Genomic DNA, 23,686 nt, shown 5'->3' with positions numbered 1-23,686 from the left:
CCATCTCACTAAAAATATTAAAAAATTAGCTGGGTGCGGTGGTGTGCACCTGTAGTCCCAACTACTCAGGAGGCTGAAGAACCACTTGAACCTGGGAGGTGGAGGTTGCAGTGAGCTGAGATTACGCCACTGCACTCCAGCCTGGGCAATACAGTGAGACTCGGTCTCAAAAAAGCAAAAACAAACAAATGCCAACGTTTTCCTTTTTTTAAGTTTTTGTTTTCTTTTCCTTTTTACCTTAGACTATGAGGAGATAAAAGCCAACGTTGTACTTATTCCATATCCAGGAGCTAAAGAAGCATTTTGTTGTTGAAGGGGCAAATAATTTTGAAGAGTGGGTTGTTTTGCCAATAAGCAGACCTTTTTTTTTTTTTTTTTTTTTTGAGACAGGGTCTCACTTTGTCACCTAGGCTGGAGTGCAGTGGCACAATCTTGGCTCACTGCAGCCTCAACCTCCTGGGCTCAAGCGATCCTTTCACCTCAGCCCCCAAAGTGGCTGAGACTACAGGTGCACACCACTGCATCTGGCCAATTTTTGTATTTTTAGTAGAGACAAGGTTTTGCCATGTTGCCCAGGCTGGTCTTGAACTCCTGAGCTCAGGGGATCTGCCCACCTCAGCCTCCCAAAGCGTTAGGATTACAAGTATGAAGCAACGTGCCCGGCCACACGAAGTCTTGTAGTTGTTGAACTCAGCGCACATGCTAAACCGAAGCACACAGTTCTGCTCATGGAGCTGTATTGTCCACATCTGTTTATATTTCCATGAGGCTAACATAAAAGGATTCTCATCCCAGTTCTGTCCCTAGATAAGTCACTGAGCCCCTCCAAACCGCAGGTCCCATCTCCAAACCACAGGTCCCATCTCCAAACCGTGGGTCCCATCTGTAAGTGGAAACTTGAACCCACCTCTCAGATTGTCGAGAGGATTTGACGTGAACATGCCGGTGGGGCTCGGTGGGGGAGGAGCCACTCACTAGGCGCTGCTGTAGCCACGGCTGGGGCTCAGTTCGCCCTGGGCTCCCTGCTGGTGTCAACTTCCCCCTCTTCCTAAAGGTGCCCCTGGGCGATGCACTCTGGGCTCCTCCTGCTGGCCTGCTTCCCCGGGCACCTGGCTTCCTCTCAAAATGTACCTGCCCCAACACTGGGTTTGTCAGATACGTGGTTGTCATTGTCACCACCACAGTAATTACTGCCATTTATTTAGTATTCGAAATGTGCCAGGTGCTTCTCATGTCTTTTTTTTTGAAATGCAGTCTCGCTCTGTCGCCCAGACTGGAGTACAGTGGCGCCATCTCAGCTCACTGTAACCTTTGCCACCCAGGTTCTAGTGATTCTCCTGCCTCAGCCTCCTGAATAGCTGGGATTACAGGTGTGCACCACCACACCCAGCTAACTTTTGTATTTTTAATAGAGAAGGGGTTTCACTATGTTGTTCTCCGTGTTGGCCAGGCTGGTCTCAAACTCCTGGCCTGCCTCGGCCTCCCAAAGTGCTGGAGATTACAGGCATGAGCCGGTGGTCAGGAGTTTGAGACCAGCCTGGCCAACATGGTGAAACCCCATCTCTACTAAAAATACAAAAAATAAGCTGGGCATAGTGGCGGGTGCCCTTAATCCCAGCTACCTGGGAGACTGAGGCAGGAGAATCACTTGAACCTGGGAGGCAGAGGTTGCAGTGAGCCGAGATCGTGCCACTGCACTCCAGTCCGGGCGACAGAGTGAGACTCCGTCTCAAAAATAAAATAAAAGAAATAAATAAAAAATATGATCTTCATGACAGCCCTGTCTAGTAGCTACTGTTAGTGCCTCATTTTACAGGTGAGGAAACAGGTTGCAGAGGGTTAGGTGACAAGCCACAGTCATACAGGGAGGAGGTGCGTCTGCTTCCTGAGCCAAGCTCCCACCTTACAGAGGCCTGGCCTTTGTCCCCTGCAGCCGCCGTGGCCCTCGGGGACGTGGGGCTGCTGCTGAGGCTTCTAGGCTGAGGAGTGGAAGAAAGGACCCAGGATCCCCACCCCTCCAGCCCCATGTGCCACGAGGCATTTCCTGTCCCTCTGGGCCTTCGTATCCCCCTCTGTGAAGTGAGCCACTCGAGCTATGTGGTCTCCAAGGTCTCTGGCTGCCGATTCCCATGCACTTGATTCTAAATTGTGTTTATTGATTCCTGGGACATCGATGCTCATGGGATCAACATGTTCCTGTGATCTGGGCTCCGTGGCACAGGCACTTCAGAGAACACTCTAGATGGGAGTTGTGCGGGCATGTGAGGAGGCGCAGGTACGGGAAGGTGTGCTGCGTGTTTTATAAGGGCCTTAGCTGGGGGCCTGCCCCAGCGTGACCTCATTGCCGCCCCGCTCAGGTCACTGCCCAGCTGACCAAGACCAGGAGGCCCAGCTAGGGCCCAGCTCCTGCGTCACTGCGTCTCTTCTCTCCATTCAAACTTTGGACACTGATGACACAAGACTGTGTGCAGCTGCTCAACAGCGTCTAGCAGACCATGGGGAAGGGTCCGCGGGTAGGGGCCAGGGAGCAGCTGGCTGCCCGCCTCACTGCTGGGGTTGCCCTGGCCCGTCAGCTGGAAGGAGGAGCAAGTGCAGCAGGTTCAGCTGGAGCCAGTGTGAGGCCTGCCCCGTGCCAAGGGCCCATGGCGTCTCTGCTGTGTGTAGCCTTTACCTCGTCTCCTTCATGACAGCCCTGGAGAGCTGGAAGGCTGGGCACCACCATCACACTGTTTATGGCTGGGGCTCAAGACTCCACGAGCCTTGTGCGCGCGCCAGGGTGGGAAGCCAGACCCCACTCCTGGGGGACAGATGCCGATCTGTTGCTACTCCTACCTGCAGGTTGTCCCCCAGCCCAAGCTGGTGTGCATCATGGTGCGGGGCACAGGGTGGGCTCATCCCCACATCAGCGTGGGCATCCCCGGGGCGTATGTGAATAACTGTCTATTTCTATTGAAAAACAACTTTGCTCTGCTTACGGGGCTCCTGCTCAACCTTCTGTTTTGGAAAGTTGGAGTTTTGGAGGAAATGAGCACTTTGTGGGTTTCAGTTCTCCAAACGTGCATGTTCAATCTCCATTGCTGACAGCGACTGAAGATCTGAAAATCAGACAGTGGCTAGCACTGCCCAGAGGCCCCGTTATTAAAAACATTTCAAGGCCAGGTGCGGTGGCTCACGCCTGTAATCCCAACACTTTGGGAGGCCGAGATGGGGCGGATCACGAGGTCAGGAGTTTGAGACCAGCCTGGCAAACATCGTGAAACCCCGTCTCTACTAAAAATACAAAAATTGGCCGTGCATGGTGGTGCGCGCCTGTAGTCCCAGCTATTCGGGAAGTTGAGGCAGGAGAATCACTTGAACCCGGGAGGCAGAGGTTGTGGTAAGTTGAGATCGTGCCACTGCACTCCAGCCTGGGCAACAGAGCAAGACTCCATTTCAAAACAAAACAAAACAAACGTTTCGGTGCCACTGGGGCTGCTGAGTGCTGCGCCTGCATCTCCTTTCACTACAACCCCTGGGAAAGGGGGTGGTCAATGTCCTTTCCCCTCCCTGAGGAAACTGAGGTGTTGAGCTTGTATTTCTCTGCACTGGTTCAGTAGTAATAGGGACCCTCCAGTGCACCAGGTGATGTCTGTGACGTGGCACTGGGAGGCAGGAGCAGGCTGGGAGTTAGGGAGGCTGAAGTCTGAAGTCTGATGTGGGGAAGTGCTGCCCCTCCCAACCCCGCTCCCTGGGAACCAACGCTCCACCCCTTTGCCCCCCTGCCTCCACACCCCTTTCCTCTGGCTGTGAATTTCTCCATTACCAAGCGGGCCCATCAGATCTGGAATTTGGTCAGTTAGGTGCTTCTCCCAGTAAAGCACCTACTACGCTGGGTACTGGGTACTGTGCTGGGTAGATTTTGGACGGGATTCTTGAGAGCAGCCAGCAAAGTTGCTGCAGGAAAGGGCCAGTCACCGCCTGCCAGTCTCGGCACCTGTGAGCCCGTGAGATGACATTTCTCAAATTCCAGCCTCACTCTGTGGGCCAGACCGCCCTTCTGACCTATGAGCTGCCAACCTGAGCCTTTTGATGACACTGACCCCAAGGGTTCCCTGCAGCCCTATGTACTCCTGAGAACCTGGTGGCCCCTCTCTGGCCTCCGAGACCCTGACCTGGGTGCCCACTGCCCCTCATCCCTACACAGGAGATGCTGGGGTGACTCCTCTCTTGGTAAACCAAGGCTCTGGTCGCTGAGGATGGGGCTGGTCCTGTGCCAGGGTGTCCCCAGGTGCTGACCTTGGCTCCACTGTGGTTGGGCACCAGGCATGGTGGGGGTGCTGAGCAGACAGAGCCCTGCCCTCCCGGGCCCCGAGCCCCGGGCTTGCAGAGGAGGCAGAGGAGGGAGGTGGTGATGGCAGGACCAGAGCAGCACCAAGGGCAGTGTGAGCACAGCTGGGAGGATGGGACCTGCCTGGGTGCATGGCTCTGGGGCCTCCGGGAGAAAGAGGCATGTGAACCCTAATTTGTAGGATGATCAGGGCCAGCCCCCAGGGGAGCGTGAAGGCAAGGACTCAGGGTGCTGTGAGGGCCTCTGGGTCACACAAAGGTGACCAGTACCAGGGCTGGAGGGCAGGGGGTCCAGCTGGGAGGGGCTCATCCTGCCCTTTTCCTGCGGCCCCCCACCTCCTGCCCAGCCTCCCCTCCAAGGGAGCCCCTGCTCCTTCCAGCCTCAAGACCCTCGGCGGTCCCCAGAAGGCCAGCTATTGAGCTGTCCCAAGGTCACTCAGGATGTCCAATAATTGTCCTAACACTTTACCTGCTGTGGAACAGTAATGAGAGGGTTTTCATTATTTGCGGGTGAGTGCTCCTGGCAGATGCCGACAGCCAGCAGATGTGGAGAGTCCGAGGTGATTTGTAAGGGCCGGTTCATCTGATGCTCGGTAATTGCCCCAGGCGACGTTGTCACTCAGAGGCTCCTCCTGGCCTGCTGAGATGAGGTAAAGGTCAGTTCAAAGATCCAGTTTGGGCCGGGCGTGGTGGCTTAGGCCGGGCGCGGTGGCTAACGCCTGTAATTCCAGGCCTTCCTTGGGAGGCCAAGGAAGGTGGATCACCTGAGATCGGGAGTTCAAGACCAGCCTGGGCAACATGGTGAGACCCCATCTCTACTAAAAATACAAAAATTAGCTGGGCATGGTGGTGGGCACCTGTAATCCCAGCTACTTGGGAGACTGAGGCAGGAGAATAGCTTGAACCCGGGAGGAGGAGGTTTCTGTGAGCCAAGATTGTGCCATTGCCTTCCAGCCTGGCTGACAGAGTGAGACTCTGTTTCAAAAAAAAAAAAAAAAGATCCAGTTTGGCCACAGGAAATGGGAGCAAATCCCCACTCTCATGGGACTCCTGGGGAGGAGGCAGCGTGTTGAGGTGGGGGCCATGGTCTCAGAGGGGCTGTCTGACAGCCAGGACCCTGCAGAAGGCCCCTTCCCCAAGGTTCTTGGGTGGTGGGGTGGGAAACAGCCCATCCCAGAGCTGGGCTTGTCCCTCTTTGCAGGGGCTTTTGATGCAGCTCTTTGCAAGGCTTGCTGGGGTCCTGGAGCTGTGCCTGACTAGGGCTTTCCTGATATTTTGGAATTCTTGTACTCCGTGCCTCCCAAGGCCAAGTCTGTGACATCCTGTGGCAGGCCCCACTGAGGGATAACAAGGATTTGCTTCCTCAGCTGTCCTGGTCGGCCTGGGCTGCCATAACAAGTGCCATTGATGGAGGACTTCAACAGCAGACGTTCATTTTTTCACAGTTCTGGAGGCTGAAAGGCTGATATCAGGGGTCAGCATGGCCAGTTTCTGGTGAGATCCCTTTTCTGGGCTTGTAAGCAGGTGCCGGCTTGCTGTGTGCTCACACGGCCTCTTTGTGCACTCATGGAAAGAGAGAGCAGGAGTGCTCTTTGGTGTCTCTTCCTCCTAGGACACGTCCTATCATGAGGAAGTCCCACCCTTATGCCTTCATTTTACCTGAATTACTCCACAAAGGCCCCATCTCCAGATGCAGTCACATTGGGGGTTAGGACTCCCTGTCTGGGCTCACAGGCCTTGCTGCTTACAAGCTGTGTGACCTTGGTCAGGTCTCTGTCTCCTGAGGCCTCCATCTTCTCCTTCTAGAGTGGAGATAATGGTTCTTGCCTCATAGGCTCATTTGCCCAGTGGGTACGACTTATTGAGGGCCACCTGTGAGCCAGGCACCTGGCCCTTGGGGATGTGCATAAGGGACAGCAAATACCTTGGGCACGAGGACAAAATCAGATCATGGATCTTGAGTGACACCACCGTCCTTATCCAGAGGCAAGGCTCAGTGTAATGTTGTATTAATATTTTACTCTTTAAACAATAGTGCATACTTTATTTTCAGTAACTTAAAATAAGGAAGAGGCAACCTGGGGCTGGTCCCTGGTGATCAGAATGGGTCTCTGGTGACGGCTCAAAGGGGGGTGTGGTCCAGGGCACAGAAAGACAGAACCCAACGGGAGGGCACTTACCCTAGCATTTCACATCAGATTTTTCAGGGACAGATTTCATCTCTAAAACTAGTACTTGATATTATAAGAGCATATAGGTTGAATGAACTTATGTTGGCATTTTCAAAGGAGGCCAGTGGCTTAAGAGTCCCAAAGTGAGTTCTGTGACTTACTCATCTTTCATCCACATCTGAAGTTGTGTTGGGAATAACAGATGTGAGGCACTGTCATCTCACTGTCCCATCGATTGCTCACTGTTCTGAGAAGGTCACATCATCATTCATTAGCAATAATTAGTCCCCAGGGACCCCCTGCACTTCTTCACTCAACTGCTCCATTAACTTGGGTGCGAGTCACACATTCCAGGTGCCAATCAATGGAGATCTATCCATAATGTACAAGGTGATGCTATTAGTTACAATATATTAACTGCCTAATTTAAAAATAAAAAAAAGCTATCTTTATGAAGGGCAATTAACCACTAAGTATAATTGATAATTCATAAACCTCTGATTAGGAAAGACAAATAGTAAGAAAGGAATGAATCACTTGTGCTATTGAAGAAGACGTTGCCGGCCTCTTGTCTGCATTCACTATGTGGTCAGCAGATCTACACATTTCTTCCTAAATTGCACCTGTCAGCTCCAACACTGGGGGTCTGGAGGCTTATTTCAGCGCAGAAACATGTTTTTCATCACTGAGGCCTGTCTGTTTCTGGTGGGGGTTGTAAGGAGGCTGCAGGCTCAGGACACCCTCAGGGAATTCGCGGGTGAGGTCATTTAGACTTCTCCATCAGTCAGTCGTTCAGCAAATGTTTATGGGGGATTGTGAAGTGCCAAGCCCTGTGGGAAGCCCCAGGGATGCCGTGGAGACCCCAGCAGATTCATGCCTAAACTCCTGGAGTTCGGAGGCCAGTAAGAAACACAACAGATGCATAAATCAGATGACTGGAGACACTGGTTAGTGTTATAAACAAAAACAGACAGGGTGTGGCAATGTCACACAGGATGGTGGGAGGAGGGGACATCGGCCTGAGTCCTGCCACCTTTTCCCAATAGCTGTCACTACCACTTAGGGCTGTATTTGGGGCCCTCCCTCAGTCGTGGGGAATCGTGCCTGGCTTATCTGCCTGTATTTTTGTTTTTGCTTTTGTTTTGAGACACAGTCTCACTCTGTGGCCCAGGCTGGAGTGCAGTGGCTCGGCTCACTGTGACCGCCTGCTGGGTTCAAGCGATTTTTCTGTCTCAGCCTTCTGAGTAGCTAGGACTACAGGTGCCCGCCACCACACCCGGCTATTTTTTTTTTTTTCTTTTTTTGGTATTTTTAGTAGAGACAGGGTTTCTCCATGTTGACCAGGCTGGTCTCGAACTCCTGCCCTCAAGTGATCCACTCACCTCAACCTCCCGAAGTGCTGGGATTACAGGCGTGAGCCACCGTGCTCTGCCTTATCTGCCCTCTCAGTGGTTCTCCACTCCAGCCTCATTTTCTGGCTCCACCTTCCACATACCCCACGCTGCTCGGATAGCTCTTTCTATCCGAGAGGGCGGGGCCAGTGCACACCTGCCTGTGCGCAAGGTGGGCTGCCCCTCCCACCACCTGGCCTGCCCTTTCCTGCCATCTCCTTGTCCGTCCCTCAGGTCTCCAGTTGGGCCTGAATCCCCAGTCTTTAAGACCCCACCCTGGGCTGTGTCCTTTCCCCACTATTCGGGAGAGCTCCAGAGTGCCGATTTCCTGTTCCTGACTCCACTGTGAGTAGATATCAGCTCCACCTCCAAAGTCTCAGGCTCAAGAGGGGGAACAGAAAGCCCTTGACATTTCTGGGCTTCAGTCCCTCACCCATAACATGGATACATGCCATTCACTCTGGGTTCAGTTTGAGTTGAGTTTTTAGTTGGGTCTCACTTGCTCAGATGGAAGTTGATTTCAAGCTGTAGTTCTAGTAACTGGGTTGAATGTGCGTGTATTCCTTTCCTTGGGGCCACATCTGTAAACAAAACTTGAGCACATGCCTCCTCTCTGTGTATTTTCTATAAATTTTAAATTACGCATTTAACACTGTATTGCTGTTTTGCTTAGACTGTAAAAAATATGCAGTTTGAAAGAACAGGTGAAGAGCCAAGACGTCTGCATCTTTGGAGCTCAGTGAAATGTGTGTGTTTCGGGACCTGTCTGAGAACAGCACCGGATGCAATTAGCATGGCTGATTAATTTTACTAGGGTTTCTTAAAACCTTCGGCCCTTGGACTTGCAGCTTGATGTCTTTTCCACAAGTCCACACTGCAGCTTGATGCAGATGTCAGATATGACCACTGCCTTGTTGGGGCCGGTTTGTCCAGGGAGGGCTCTTGTGATCTGGGTGAGGGAGCCAGGTCCGGCCTGTCACCCTCCCCCCAGGTCTGAGTGACCCACCCCACCCTCCTCTGCAGGTTCCTCTGACGTGCTCGGGTCCCTTCCTGGTGGGCGCCAGGTCCTCCAGCCTGCTCTCCCTGCACAGAAGCACCACATCCTGGCTGTCTCTCTTGCTTCCCCAGGGAGGCCTCCCCTGGCCTTCCTACCCCACCTTGTCACCCTCTGTCTGCTCACCCTGTTTGTGTTCTGCAATAGTGCCTCTCTCTTATCAGTCACAAATTGCCCTTCCTTCATGGGGTCTCTTGTTTGGTGCCCTCCTCCTACCCCAGCCTGGATAGTGGCCTGGAGATCCAGGACCTTGTCCATGCTCACGATTATAGCTCTGTGCACCAGGCCAGTGCCAGGCACATAGTAGGCGCTCAGTGACAGTTTGCAGAAGGGTGGATGTTATTTCATTTGGTGCATTCTGAGAACTTGCCCAGGTGCAGCCTGGATTCACGGGTCTCCTGTGAAGTCAGGAGGGAAGAAGCTCGGTGCCGCCGGCCAGTGGCAGCATCCTCAAGTTCATGAGACCTCCAGGCTGGGTTTGAGCAGGGTCGAGGTCCTGTCTGTCCGTTCCGGAATAGTTGGTGTCCCTGATGACTTTGGCAAACCTTTCTCCATTGACAGTGATGAGAAGACAAACCTTGTCTTGGGCCATCTGCCTTTGTACTTTCTGGGAAATATGGATCCAGAGTTAGTAAGGCGTAGATGTGTGCAGCTCGTTTACAAGTGGAAATGCTAAGTGTGGTGGAAAGGGACAGAGAAATAGCTGTGGACACTCAGAGGTGGCCCCTAGCCAGGCTGAGCAGGATTGTGGAGAGGAGGTATTGCATGGCTCTCAGGGGCTGGGTAGAAGTGGCACAGGTGGGCCAGGCACGGCGGCTCACACCTGTAATCCCAGCACTTTGGGAGACCTGAGGTCAGGAGTTTGAGACCAGCCTTACTAACACAGTGAAACCCCGTCTGTACTAAAAATACAAAAAGTTAGCCTGGTGCGATGGCAGGTGCCTGTAATCCCAGCTGCTCTAGAGGCTGAGGCAGGAGCATCGTTTGAATTTGGGAGATGGAGGTTGCAGTGAGCTGAGATCATGCCACTGCACTCCAGCCTGGGCAACAAGAGCGAGACTCTGTCTCAAAAATAAAAATAAAATAAAAATAAAAAGAAGTGGCACAGGTGGAGATGCGGGGGGCCAGAGCTGCATCCCAGGCAGGGGGAGAGGCAATGAAAAGGGAGGTCAGGTGGGGAACCTCAGGGAGCCTCAGGTGTATGAAGTCCAGTGAGGATGGAAAGAGTTGGGGCGTGGTATGGGGTCCTCTGAGAAGGGGTCTGCTTCGGCTCGGAAATCTCAGTCTGAACACACCCGGGGTCAGCCAGGGCCCCCTCAGGGGCTCGCAGTGGCCTGGCCTGTTCTGGACTTTGCTGGATGCCCTCCGAGAAGCACCGCGCAGCCTCCTTCAGAGGCCCCACACTCCATGTACTGACTGCCCGGGCCTGTGTCTCCCTTGCTGCAGACTGAAGGGCTCCCGGCTGAAGGTGAGGTTCTGCACCAATGAGTCACAGAAGTCCCGGGCAGAGCTGGTGGGGCAGCTTCGGAGGCTGGGATTTGACATCTCTGAGGGGGAGGTGACCGCCCCGGCACCGGCCGCCTGCCAGATCCTGAAGGAGCGAGGCCTGCGACCATACCTGCTCATCCACGACGGTAGGCCTGCTGGGCACCAGGACCTCACGGGGGTGAAAGCTCCCCTTTCCCAGGGTGGGGGCTGTGCAGAGGGCCTCTTTCACTGGGCTGGACCGCTGACTGAGCTAGGCCACCAACACTCATGGGCGGGGTGCAAAAACCTTATGAGACTTCCTGCTGGGTGCTGGGGGCAAGTTAAGACCCAGCCCCATCCATTCCTTGGCCTCACACCAGAGGGTCCTTAGAGCAGGCTCTGGATGGCTCCTGGGAGGAACGTCCTAAGCTCTCTTTCCTGATCTAGGATGGACCAAGGGACCAGGGAATTGTCAAGGGGGTGGAGTTCTAGCTCCTGTTGAGAAAGAGACAGAGAGAGAGAGCAAGAGAGTATCAGTGAGAAGCTACATTGAGGTCCATAGCTTCTAACGTCTGGCGCCATAGCCTTGAACTATGTGAAAACCAGCCCTGCTCTTTGGAGCAGTTTGCAAATGGCTGTAGGAACAAGGTTTGCATCCTGATTTTAGTCTGAATGCAAGAACAGAGAGCCCCTTTGACCCTCAGTGGGGAGGTTGTTTTGGAATGAAGCAGAAGGAACAATATTATCTGGTGCCTCCTGAATATTTAAAAAGAGGAGACATTAGCAATTCCAGACACTTCTCCGTTGGTCCACTGCGCCTTCTCCTTCCTCTGCACTTGATATTTTTTTTTTACAAACCACTAGGCAGAGGCAAGCATGGTTTTTCCTTTCCAGGGCAAGGCGGGGGCTCTCAAGAAGTGGCGGGTACCCCCTGTAAAGCCTGAATGTTGACTTCATAGACCTGGTGCCAGTGAAGGCTGACATGCCCGGCCTTTAGAAATCATGTTTCTCAAAACACTTTCTCCGTAATTTAGGATCCCTGCTAGTGTCTTTAGAACATGGTCTTCAAAGAAAGAAGATTTAAGAAAAATTATCTTCCCCTATCCTTCAGAAAAGGGTTGCTGGACCTGGGAACAGAGTTGGAAGAAGCCAGCAGGAGAGGGAGGTGGGCATCTGCTTGGAGGGTGGCCTTGGCCAGTGAATCAGACAAGCAGATGACACAGCTGGGAGGCTGGAGGGAGGATGAATGCCCTTCCTCAGCTGTAATCCTGCATCCGTGTTTTCAATAACTAGACCCTTGTTTTCAAACTTGGAATTTTTTTTTTCAATCATTGGTGGATTTTCTGTCTAACATTCTATGAAAAATTTCAAGCATACAACAAAGTTCAAGTAATTTTTACTTGGAATAGTTTATTTTTTATTTTTATTTTTTTGCGACAGAGTCTCGTTCTGTCACCCAGGCTGGAGTATAGCAGTGGTATGATCTTGGCTCCCTGTGACCTCTGCTTCCCGGGTTCAAGCGATTCTTCTGCCTCAGCCCCCCAAGTAGCTGGGGTTACAGGTGCGTGCCACCATACCTGCCTAATTTTTGTATTTTTAGTAGAGATGGGGTTTCACCATGTTGGCCAGGCTGGTCTTGAACTCCTGCCCTCAGGTGATCCACCCACCTCAGCCTCCCAAAGTGCTGGGATTACTGGAGTGAGCCACCGCCCCCTGCCTTACTTGGCATAGTTTTATACCCTTCACCTAGGTTGTCAATGACATTTTTTGATATTTTCTTCACTTTATATCTGTCCATCCCTCGATCTGTCTGTCCATGTTATTATTTAGATGCATTTCAGAGTAAAATGCAGACACAGGTATACTCCCCTAAACACTTCAGCATATCATTAGAGTTCGGTATTTGTTTACAGTTTTTCCTGTTGATGTAAAATATACATACAATGAAATGTACACACCTCAAGTGTACTATTGCTGAGTTTTGACAAATACATGCACCCATGGAACCCAGCCCTGTGAAGAGCTAGACCATCCCCATCACTGACAGCTCTGACAGCTACCTCGCGCCTTGCCCAGGCGATCTGCACCTCCTGTCCCCTTAGAGGCAACCAGTGTTTGGGTTTTTTTCGTTATAAATAAGTTTTCCTATTCTAGAATTTTATGGAAATAGAATCATACAGTATATAAATGTACTGGGGCCTCCAGTGCTACCCCCAGGCTGAATGATTCATTAGAAGGACTCACAGAACTTTGAAAAAGTATTACTCTCAGTTAGACTTATTATCATGAAGGAATAAAGATTAAATTCAGCAAAGAGAGGAGACACGTGGGGCAAAGTCTAGGAGAAGACAGGAGTGAGCTTCCAGTTGTCCCTTCGAAGTGGAGTCCTACTGGGCACACTTGATTCTCCCAGCGATGATGTATGACAACACGTGGGAAGCACTGGCCACCAGGGAAGCTCACTGGAGCCTCAGTGTCCAGGGTTTTTGTGTAGACATTGGCACCTGCGTGACTGACCTTAGCAACTCAGTCTCCAGCCCCGCAGAGTCCAAACTGATACAGCTCGGCCAGGGCTTCAGACATACACAAACAGGTGTTCACCATAAGCCAAGCTGTTAGCATAAATGATCTGGCCAGACTGAGAGAGCAGGGCCCAAGGCCTCGAGCATACAAAACCCCTCTTATCAGGTAGGACATTGCCGTGGTTCAGAGGTTATCTCCTAGAAGCCAGTCCTGAAGACAGGCCTTTTTTGGAATATACAGGGTTTGAGCAACCTAGTCCTGCAGAATTAACCCTTTCTATCACAGTAGTGTTTTGTGTAAGGCTTCTTTTACCCAACACAATGTTTTTGAGATTCATCCATATTGTTGCTTGTATCAGCAGGGTTGTTCATTTTTATTGCAGAATAGTATTCCATTGAGTGAACAGACTACAGTTTATCCATTCACATGTTGTTGATACCTGGATTGTTACCAGTTTTAGTCTATTATGAACAAATCTGTTCTGAACATTCTTACACAGTTCTTTTGAGTAAATACCTAGCAGTGAAATTACTGGGTAAAAGGTACGTGTATGTTCACCTTTATAAAATACTGCCAGACCTTTTTTACAGATGGATTGTACTATTTTACACTTCTTCCATCTGTTGCAGCTGTTCGGTATCCTCACCAGACCTTGGTGTTATCAGTCTTTTTAATTCTCACCATTCTGGTGGGTATGAAATGGGATCTCATTGGGTATTTCACTTCCTTCCTTCCTTCCTTCCTTCCTTCCTTCCTTCCTTCCTTCCTTCCTTCCTTCCTTCCTTCCTTTCTCTCTTTCTGTCTCTCTTTCCTTCCTTCCTTCCTTCCTTCTTTCTTTTCTTTCTTTTCTTTCTCTTTCTTTTTTTTTTGACAGAGCCTCACTCTGTTGCCCAGGCTGGAATACAGTGGCACAATCTCAGCCCACTGCAACCTCTGCCTCCCAGGTTCAAGTGATTCACCTGCCTCAGCCTCCTGAGTAGCTGAGATTACAAGTGCCCACCACCATGGCTGGGCTAATTTTTGCATTGTTAGTAGAGACAGGGTTTTGACCATGTTGGCCAGGCTGGTCTCGAACTCTTGACCTCAGGTGATCTGCCCACCTTGGCCTCCCAAAGTACTGCGATTACAGTCATGAGCAACCATGCCTGCCCTCAGTTTATTTTTAATTTAGAAAGGTCGACATCTAATCCTAAGAGATATGACAGCATGTTTCTTCTAGGATCTGAAGACACAAAGCCAATGATTTGATGTATCCTTGCAAATTTTCCTATTTTAATTTAAAATGGGAGAAGACAAAGAAGGAGAAGGAGGAAGAGAGTTTCCTGAGGGAGCTGGTGAACTGGGCCTGTGGGGATGGAATTCTGCTTTTTCTTCAGAACATATGTGTGGGGTCGCCTGAAATGTGTCAACGGTTCTTTTTTTTTTTTTTTTTTTTTTTTTTTTGAGACGGAGTCTCGCTCTGTTGCCCAGGCTGGAGTGCAGTGGCCGGATCTCAGCTCACTGCAAGCTCCACCTCCCGGGTTTACGCCATTCTCCTGCCTCAGCCTCCCGAGTAGCTGGGACTACAGACGCCCGCCACCTCGCCCGGCTAGTTTTTTTTGTATTTTTTAGTAGAGATGGGGTTTCACCGTGTTAGCCAGGATGGTCTCGATCTCCTGACCTCGTGATTCGCCCGTCTCGGCCTCCCAAAGTGCTGGGATTACAGGCTTGAGCCACCGCGCCTGGCCGTGTCAACGGTTCTTACAGTTTGGGACCAGTAGTGCCAACCCTCCAAGGCTTGCAGGCAGCCCCGTTTCCTCTTGCTGCAGGCTCTCAGTGTCTTCTGAGCAGATTTTCCTTCTTAGTTGCAAAGCTGTGGGTTTCCTGCCTGTGATAGTGACCTCAGGGAGCTCCTGGGGCTGATGCGGTATTGGGATGGAGGGTCCTGGGTGGGTCCACCTTTCTCCTCATAAGGCCTCTGTGAGGAGCCAGATTCCCTCCTCTGTCAAATAGGAATAACACCCTTCTGTGGCCACCTCCCATGGTAGCTGTGAGGATCAGAAAGAAATGCATCTGAGAAAGGGGGAGGACATATGAAAGGTGTCCCTGTAGGAGACGGGGAGGTAGGCCACATCCTCCCAGGGCTCCGTTGCACTCTTTCTCTCTCTTTCCAGGAGTTCGCTCAGAATTTGATCAGATCGACACATCCAACCCAAACTGTGTGGTAATCGCAGACGCAGGAGAAAGCTTTTCTTATCAAAACATGAATAACGCCTTCCAGGTGCTCATGGAGCTGGAAAATCCTGTGCTCATATCACTGGGAAAAGGGTAAGTTGGCTCCAGGGAAAGTCATTTCTCAGTGCTTTAGATGAGGCTGTGCTAGTCTCCGACGTGTGGAATCAGGCAGAGAAGGAAGCAGAAGGGGATGTGGGGGGAGCACCGGTGACCTTCTTCTCCCTCCCTTTTTCATGCTTTCTCTCTTCATTTCTTTATTCCTCTCCTTTAATCATTTCTTTAGGAAATAGGAACGCTCTGTCTTCAGGAACCGGTTGATGAGGCTTCCACGTGGAGTGTAGACTAGGAGAGGGTGTCACTGCAGATGGAGATCCTCTGGAGATCTCACAGGCCAGGTGTTGATTGTCCCAAATTTAGAACAAAGAAGGAGAAGGTGCATTTGCATAGGGTGCAGCAGGATGTTGGAGAATGCTCTCCAGGGTTGTCTCATTAGTAAAAAATAGGCTTGAGGCCTACCCAGTCTGGGCACTGACAGTCTCCGGCCACAGATCACTGTCTCTGTAAAGGTGTGATTTTGTGATCAGTGTTTTATCTGAGCCTCTAGCATGTGCCTTGCCATCTCTTTCTTAAACAAAACAGTGTTGGTTATTTTTAACATTTTTCTTACACTGAGATAGCACATGTTCATTGAAGAAAAATTAGACAATACCGATGAGCAAAAGAAGAAACCAGAAAATATTTTTAGTCCCACTGCACGAGGAAAACACCTGTCACTATTTTGGTGTATGTCCTCACAAGTGGCTTCCTGTGCGAACAGACCATTATGGATGGAGGTGTTCACAGCGTTGGTGTCACACTTGACCTTGTTTTGTCACCCGTTTTTTATTGTTCACCAAACAATATTTGTGAATGACTTAGCATGCAGCAAATGGATATGTCTTGGGGCATGGTTATCTGTTGTGTGGCTATCTTGTTTTTTTTTTTTTTTTAGACTGAGTCTCGCTCTGTCACCCAGGCTGGGGTGCAGTGGCGTGATCTCAGCTCGCCGCAACCTCCACCTCCCGGGTTCAAGTGATTCTCCTGCCTCAGCCTCCTGAGTAGCTGGGATTATAGGTGCCCGCCACCACACCCAGCTAATTTTTGTATTTTTAGTAGAGACGGGGTTTCACCATGTTGGCCAGGATAGTCTGGATCTCCTGACCTTGTAATCCACCTGCCTCAGTCTTCCAAAGTGTTGGGATTAGAGGCGTGCCGCCGCACCCGGCCTCTTGTAATTTTTTTCTTTCTTTTTTTTTTTTCTGCTTATAAGTTTATTCAATGCAAAAATAATTTACTGAGGTGGCTGACCACATCCACGACCAAATACTCTAAGCTGAAATTCGGTTGCTGACCCAGCCCCAGCCTCAGCTTTCTCATTGACACCAGGGGTGACAGTGCTCCATCTGTGGGTGTCTCTCTCTGTCTGTGGGTGTCTCTCTGTCGGTGTCTCTCTCTGTCTGTGGGTATCTCCATCTGTCTGTGGGTGTCTCTGTCTGTGGGTGTCTGTCCCTCTCCCCATCTGTGGGTGTCTTTCCCCATCTGTGGGTGTCTTTCTCTATCTGTGGGTGTCTCTCTGTGGGTGTCTCTCTGTGGGTGTCTCTCTCTGTGAGTGTCTCTGTGTGTGGGTGTCTGTGGGTGTTTCTCTGTATCTGTATCTCTGTGAGTGTCTCTGTGGGTGTCTCTGTCTGTGGGTGTCTCTCCCATCTGTGGGTGTCTCTGTCTGTGGGTGTCTCTGTCTGTGGGTGTCTGTCTGTGGGTGTCTCTGTCTGTGGGTGTCTGTCTGTGGGTGTCTCTGTCTGTGGGTGTCTCTGTCTGTGGGTGTCTGTCTGTGGGTGTCCCTGTCTGTGGGTGTCTGTCTGTGGGTGTCTCTGTCTGTGGGTGTCTGTCTGTGGGTGTCCCTGTCTGTGGGTGTCCCTGTCTGTGGGTGTCTCTGTCTGTGGGTGTCTGTCTGTGGGTGTCTCTGTCTGTGGGTGTCTGTCTGTGGGTGTCTCTGTCTGTGGGTGTCTCTGTCTGTGGGTGTCTGTCTGTGGGTGTCCCTGTCTGTGGGTGTCTGTCTGTGGGTGTCTCTGTCTGTGGGTGTCTGTCTGTGGGTGTCTCTGTCTGTGGGTGTCCCTGTCTGTGGGTGTCCCTGTCTGTGGGTGTCTCTGTCTGTGGGTGTCTCTGTCTGTGGGTGTCTGTCTGTGGGTGTCCCTGTCTGTGGGTGTCTGTCTGTGGGTGTCTCTGTCTGTGGGTGTCTGTCTGTGGGTGTCTCTGTCTGTGGGTGTCTGTCTGTGGGTGTCTGTCTGTGGGTGTCCCTGTCTGTGGGTGTCTGTCTGTGGGTGTCTCTGTCTGTGGGTGTCTGTCTGTGGGTGTCTCTGTCTGTGGGTGTCCCTGTCTGTGGGTGTCTGTCTGTGGGTGTCCCTGTCTGTGGGTGTCTGTCTGTGGGTGTCTCTGTCTGTGGGTGTCTGTCTGTGGGTGTCTCTGTCTGTGGGTGTCTGTCTGTGGGTGTCTGTCTGTGGGTGTCCCTGTCTGTGGGTGTCTGTCTGTGGGTGTCTCTGTCTGTGGGTGTCTCTGTCTGTGGGTGTCTCTGTCTGTGGGTGTCTGTCTGTGGGTGTCCCTGTCTGTGGGTGTCTGTCTGTGGGTGTCTGTCTGTGGGTGTCCCTGTCTGTGGGTGTCTGTCTGTGGGTGTCCCTGTCTGTGGGTGTCTCTGTCTGTGGGTGTCTGTCTGTGGGTGTCCCTGTCTGTGGGTGTCTGTCTGTGGGTGTCTCCCATCTGTGGGTGTCTCTCTCTGTGGGGGTCTCTGTCTGTGGGTGTCTCCCTGTCTGTGGGTATCTCTCCCCATCTGTGGGTGTCTCTCCTCATCTGTGGGTGTCTCTCCCCATCTGTGGGTGTCTCTCTGTCTGTGGGTGCCTCTCTGCCTATGGGTATCTCTCTGTCTGTGCGTATCTCTCCCTGTCTGTGGGTGTCTCTCCCCATCTGTGGGTATCTCTCCTCATCTGTGGGTATCTCTCCCCATCTGTGGGTATCTCTCCTCATCTGTGGGTGTCTCTCCCCATCTGTGGGTGTCTCTCTGTCTGTGGGTGCCTCTCTGCCTATGGGTATCTCTCTGTCTGTGCATATCTCTCCCTGTCTGTGGGTGTCTCTCCCCATCTGTGGGTGTCTCTCTGCCTGTGGGTGCCTCTCTGTCTGTGCGTATCTCTCCCTGTCTGTGGGTACCTCTCTGTCTGTGGGTGTCTCTCCCCATCTGTGGGTGTCTCTCCCCATCTGTGGGTGTCTCTCCTCATCTGTGGGTGTCTCTCCCCATCTGTGGGTGTCTCTCCTCATCTGTGGGTGTCTTCCCCTCTTGTGGGTCTTGCAGGTCAGTCATGCTCCAGACCTTTAGGCCGCAGCCTGCCAGTCTCCAGATGGCTGTGGCATGGGATAGCAGACACCCTCTCCAGGGGCAGATGGTGGTAATCACAGAGATTCTGGATACCCGGGTGGGTGAGGTACCAGTAGAAGTGTCTCCAGGCAAACTGCCTTCATGCAGCCTCAGGACTTGAGAGACTGCATGACCTTCAGGACATGAAGGTTGGGCACATTCTCATCTGCCAGCTCTGGGTCTTAGGCAGGTGGACATTCTTCTTGGCCACCATGACTCCCTCCTTAAAAAGGAGTTCATAAATAGCAGCCTGGTTCTTCTTAGGCATCAACATCTCTGCGGCTGTAGGGTCCAGGGCTGGAAAGGGCAATTTTTTTCTAACTGATCCCTGCTAATGGCATCTAGATTGTTCCTGGTTTTTCACCATAGTAGGGCTGTGATGAGCCTCTTGGTGCATTTCAGATGACATCTCCGGATACAGTTACAGAACAAGTATTTTTGAAGTTCTTGAGGCATGTTGCCAAGTTGTTTCCAGAAAGCTGCACAGATTTATTCTGCACAGCCTAGAATTCTAGAATCACAGGGTTCTGCGCAGCTAGAATTCTAGAATCGCAGGCTCCTAGTGTTGCAAGGACCCTTTGGAGTGTCTACCTCCGCTTCTCGTGAAGTGTGGGAATTCCGCGGCCATGGCAGAGGAAGCGTTTTCCAGCTTTGGAGCTTCTGGTGACAGTGCTTACTGCCTCTGCTTGCTGTATGGGACCAACTGATGGAACAGACGGAGGGACTTTTTATCTGGCCATTGGCCATTGCCATGCACTTTGTGTACCCCATTTTGTGTAATTCTGACTACAACCTTGTGGGCTCTAGGCAGGTCATTGCCGATTTGCAGGTGGGGGTGTTAGGCCACAAGAGATGAAATAAGCTGCTGTCCCTAGCCATTGAGTGTTGATAGGACCAGGAGCGCCCCTGGGCATGGCCGACCCCGGACCCTGTGCTTGTTACCTCTAAGCTACATTGTAGAGCAGACTTTTTGCCCACACAAGCCTTAAATGTGGGCTGGGGACGGTGGCCCATGCCTGTAATCCCAGCACTTTGGGAGGCCAAGGTGGGCAGGTCACCTGAGGCCAGGGGTTTAAGACCAGCTTGGCCAACATGGTAAAACACTATCTCTACTAAAAATACAAAAATTAGCCAGGTGTGGTGGTGCACGCCTATAGTCCCAGCTACTCGGGAGGCTGAGGCACGAGAATTGCTTGAACCTGGGAGGCAGAGGTTGCAGTAAGCCAAGATCATGCCATTGTACTCCAACCTGGGCGACAGAGCAAGACTCCATCTCAAAAAAAAAAAAAAACAACAAACAAAACCTTAAATGTATTTTTGAGGCTGTGTTTAAAAATGGGGAGATTTTACACAACAAAATATCCAGATTTCTGGATTCTTTGAAGAATCAGAAGGTCTGAAGATACTGAGCCTCACATTCCTGCACACACAGCGGCGTGGCTGGAGCCACTGCCTCCATTAGTTTCAGTTTACCACAGACCCCACCCCTCCCTGTTGTCCCTGTCTCCAGACCGCAGAGTCAGTTGCCATTGATCATGTGCCGTTTGTTGTTTTTTTCAAAGTAGAGAAGTATTTCTTCACGCTTGTTGTCTCTATTAAAAACGGGCAAGTGAAAGATGTTTCAAGAAATCAGAGGATTTTCTTTATAGTAACTACAAATTTCTAGTGTGTTTCTCATATAAATAAAATGTGTCCTGTATGTAGTCAGGGTTCCTCAGAGAAGCCCGAAGCTACAGAACATAGATATAGAGAGAGATTGACTGTGGAGGCTTGGTGAGTCCAAAATCTGCAGGGTAGGGCTGGCAGGCTGGGGACTCAGGAGCGCATGGCCGCGGAGTCCTAAGGCGGTGCGCTGTGGAATTCTTGCTCGGGGAAGATCAGTCTTTGTTCTAGTAAAGCCTGCAACTGGTTGGATGCGGTCCACCCACACTGCGGAAGGGAATGTACTCTCCTAGTTCACCAGTTTAAATGTTAATCTCATCCAAAAACGCCTTCACAGAAACATCCGGAATAATGTTTGACCACATATCTGGGCACCATGACCCAGCCAAGTTGACATATTAAATTAACCCTTGTAGTCCCTTTTTAAATTTACACCCATTGCAACTTAGGTCGCTGCTATGGAGCAAGCCACAGAACCTGGCCTCTTCACTCATTTCCCCGGGCTGACTCATTAGGCCTTTGAGTCACCAACACCCACCTCACTAGAGAACAAGCTTAAGGAAGAAGCTCTGCTGTGATTCGTCAGTGTTAACACTTTCTTCTTTAAAGATGTCTCATGCCGAGCTTGGTGGCACACGCCTGTAATCCCAGCACTTTGGGAGGCTGAGGTGGGAGGATGGCTTCAGCCCAGGAGTTCAAGACCAGCCTGGGCAACATAGTAAGATTCCATCTCTACAAAAAAGAAAAAAAAAAAGTAGTCTCATAATTATTACAAACCACTATCCCAGATCGTGGATAATAATAGTCAGAACAGTTACACTGTTGAAAAAGGAAAAAAACAAAAATGGAAGCAGTCGCTTTCAGCTTTGTAATACTGCAGCAAATGTCATAGTAGACAAGGATTTGTTTAGAGTGGGATCTCTGCTGACGGGGGTTCTGGCTGTTTAAAAACCACAGAAAGGAACTGGCAGTTTTAGGGGCTAGGTCCCAGCTTTTCAGGACAGTCCTAGGACCCGCAAAGAGCTGCCATCACCGTGCGGTCCTCGGCTGTGGGTCACTGCTGGTAAGGCCTGTCCTACACTGCAGGACGCCGGGGCACAGGCTGAGCGGCTCCCACCAAGGAGGCAGGAGCAGCGGGTGGAGGCGCCAGGGCAGACTGTCCCTCTCCTGGAAATGGAGTGATTTACATTTGGCATCTGTTTGGACCGGGGAGTGGGAATTGGCTTTGTAATTTCTTCTGTCATGCCGCTCTCAGAAAATTAAGCTGTTTACCCGACAGACTATGGAAGGTTAATGGCTCTTCTGGGAAAGGTCAAGTGGTCATTTGCAGGGAGGCTGTGCTGAATAATCGGAAACGGCAGAAGAATAAAGCCTAAAATCGCATCTGACTCCTCCTCCCGGGCTTCCCCCTTTCTTTCCAGCATCCACGGGTTCCTCTTTGTGGCTAGAACATTCATGTCCTAAGTGGGGCTGCCATTGGCTGGGTTAAACCAGTCACAGGAGAAATACATCGCATCTCGTGTGTGTGGAGATGACCAGGGCTTCATGTTAAAAAAATTTTTAAGTGCTTATATTTGCTGTGTCTCTAAAAAAATGTTTTCAGGTAACAGTTGGCCTCAAAATGCCTTTTTGTTTTTCTGAATGAATAAGGAATAAAGAAAAATTCTGGGCACTATAAAATCAAGCCCAGATTCAGTTTTTTAAAAAAGAAATGTTAAAAGTTTCTCATTTTGATTTCTGGAAGTTTGTGTTCTCCTTAGACTCTAAAGATTAGCATGCAAAGACAAGGTTTTGATTGTGTATTTTAAGTTGCATGTTCAGTTTTTTAAAAATCCCATCCAGGACTAAATTTAAACATAAGAAAATCCAGGTTTCTTTCACTTTAGAAGAGGCTGCAGGGAACATGAGGCCAGCAGAAGTGGCACGCGTGGGTCCCCTTGGGAGGTTTTGCCAGATGATGGGAGGTGCTTGCTCCCGTCCACCCAACCTCCAGCTCCTCCAGCTGGCCCCAGGGTAGCTGAGGGACAGGGGTCTGGGCCCAGAGGCCCCCAGAATCCTCAGCTCCAAACAGAGCTGTACCTGTCACAATGGAGTAGTTGTGCTGATTTCAGGTTTTCTTTTGTTGCTGGGTAAGCATTTCCCATGTGGGGTACTTTCTTTCCTCCGTCCTGGCTTACTTCCACACATCACTTCCTTAGGGAGGCCCTGCCTACCCACCTCCATGCCCTCCTTCTCCTGGCACAGGTGGGCAGGAGGGGACGAGGGTCGTGGCCTTCGAGGGCCTGCAGAGGGCCTTGCTTGTGGTGGCGTGGCCACTCTGGTCCTCAGCAGGGTGCTCAGCAGATTCCAAGGTGCTCCCTGGACCTGGACCTCCCCTTCATTCCTTTTAACTTAGTCTCAGCTTTCCATGCCTCTCCTCCCTCCCTGTCCCCAGCCTGTCCCCCGCCCTGTTCAAGCAGACTGCCCATCACCTGGGTCCTGCCCTTGAGAATTTTTCTGTGGGCTTCTGTGCTTCCCCACCAGACTGTGAGTCCCTGGGGAGCAGGCCTGGGGCTGGGAGTGTCCCCGAGTCCTGCAAAGGGCTGTGGAGCATCTGGGATCGTTAATGCCAAGGGGAACAAAGGTAACCTGGGCCATTTGCAGCAGCAGCCAGTGGAGACCCCCGAACCTGGTGTCCCCTCACCATTTCCTGAGAACTCTGGACCCCACCAGGGGTCCAGAAAATCAGGAAATCATCAGACCAAAGTGGCTGATTGTCCAACTGGGAAAAGAAAAGGCAGTACTTTTTTAGGCCATGTAAATGCAAAATATACGTTTGAAGTCTGCGTCTAAGACATTAACTTAGAGATTTCTAAGCCTGTTTTTGGGGGTCACTCTAAAAAGGAGAGCATTTTCAGGTCCCCTCTCTGTGAGCCTGTTCACAGCATCCCAGCCAGCCTGTATCCCTGTGTCGTGACCGCAGAGCACAGAGCCTCAGAGGCTGTGGAACAGGCCTGCGGTTCATGTGGAGAGTCCCAAGCCCTCGTCACTACAGGAGATGCCCACACCTTCAACAAACAGACTCCAAGCTCCAAAGATGCCTAACAGGGGAGTGGTAAGGGACCAGCCCTGGCAAGGCCCAGGTTTGGCTGAAGCCGGTACCTGCAGCCCAGCTTGTAAGTTTAGCCGGGAAGCGTCTGAGGCAGGCAGTGGAGGATGCCCAGGGGTGAGCGGGTCATCCAACAGGAGTGGCCGGGTGGCTTGTACAGCTTCAAGGTGTCAGGCCGGGCAGAAAGGGACAGGCAGAGTCCCCGGGAGTGGCGAAGCTGGAGGAAACGCACAGACCCGGGGCAGCTCCCGGGGAGCTCAGTTCTCACACCCCAGGTGGTCACATAACACATTTCAACCCCCCAAATTGAACAGGACCGTGTTCATTTTTTCCTTCCCTCAGCTTCTATCT

The 23,686-nt window shown here is 51.3% G+C and overlaps 1 protein-coding gene across 6 annotated transcripts in view; it reads left to right on the top strand.

The window, feature by feature from the left end:
* Positions 1-23,686, top strand: part of LHP (phospholysine phosphohistidine inorganic pyrophosphate phosphatase) — a 153,304-nt gene that overhangs the window by 10,542 nt on the left and 119,076 nt on the right. For all 6 annotated transcript variants that reach the window (XR_011607588.1, XM_071068962.1, XM_011721925.3 and 3 more), the window contains exons 2-3: positions 10,389-10,576; positions 15,086-15,239. Coding sequence is in view for 5 of the 6 variants with exons in the window: in XM_071068962.1 (XP_070925063.1) it covers positions 10,389-10,576; positions 15,086-15,239 (342 nt within the window). In the remaining variant the exon portion in view is untranslated. The remainder of the gene's footprint in view (positions 1-10,388; positions 10,577-15,085; positions 15,240-23,686) is intronic.

This window comes from Macaca nemestrina, chromosome 9, assembly GCF_043159975.1.
Source record: "Macaca nemestrina isolate mMacNem1 chromosome 9, mMacNem.hap1, whole genome shotgun sequence".
NCBI lineage: Eukaryota > Metazoa > Chordata > Mammalia > Primates > Cercopithecidae > Macaca > Macaca nemestrina.
Note: the sequence above shows the minus strand (reverse complement) of the source record. Positions and strands in the feature narration are given on the sequence as shown.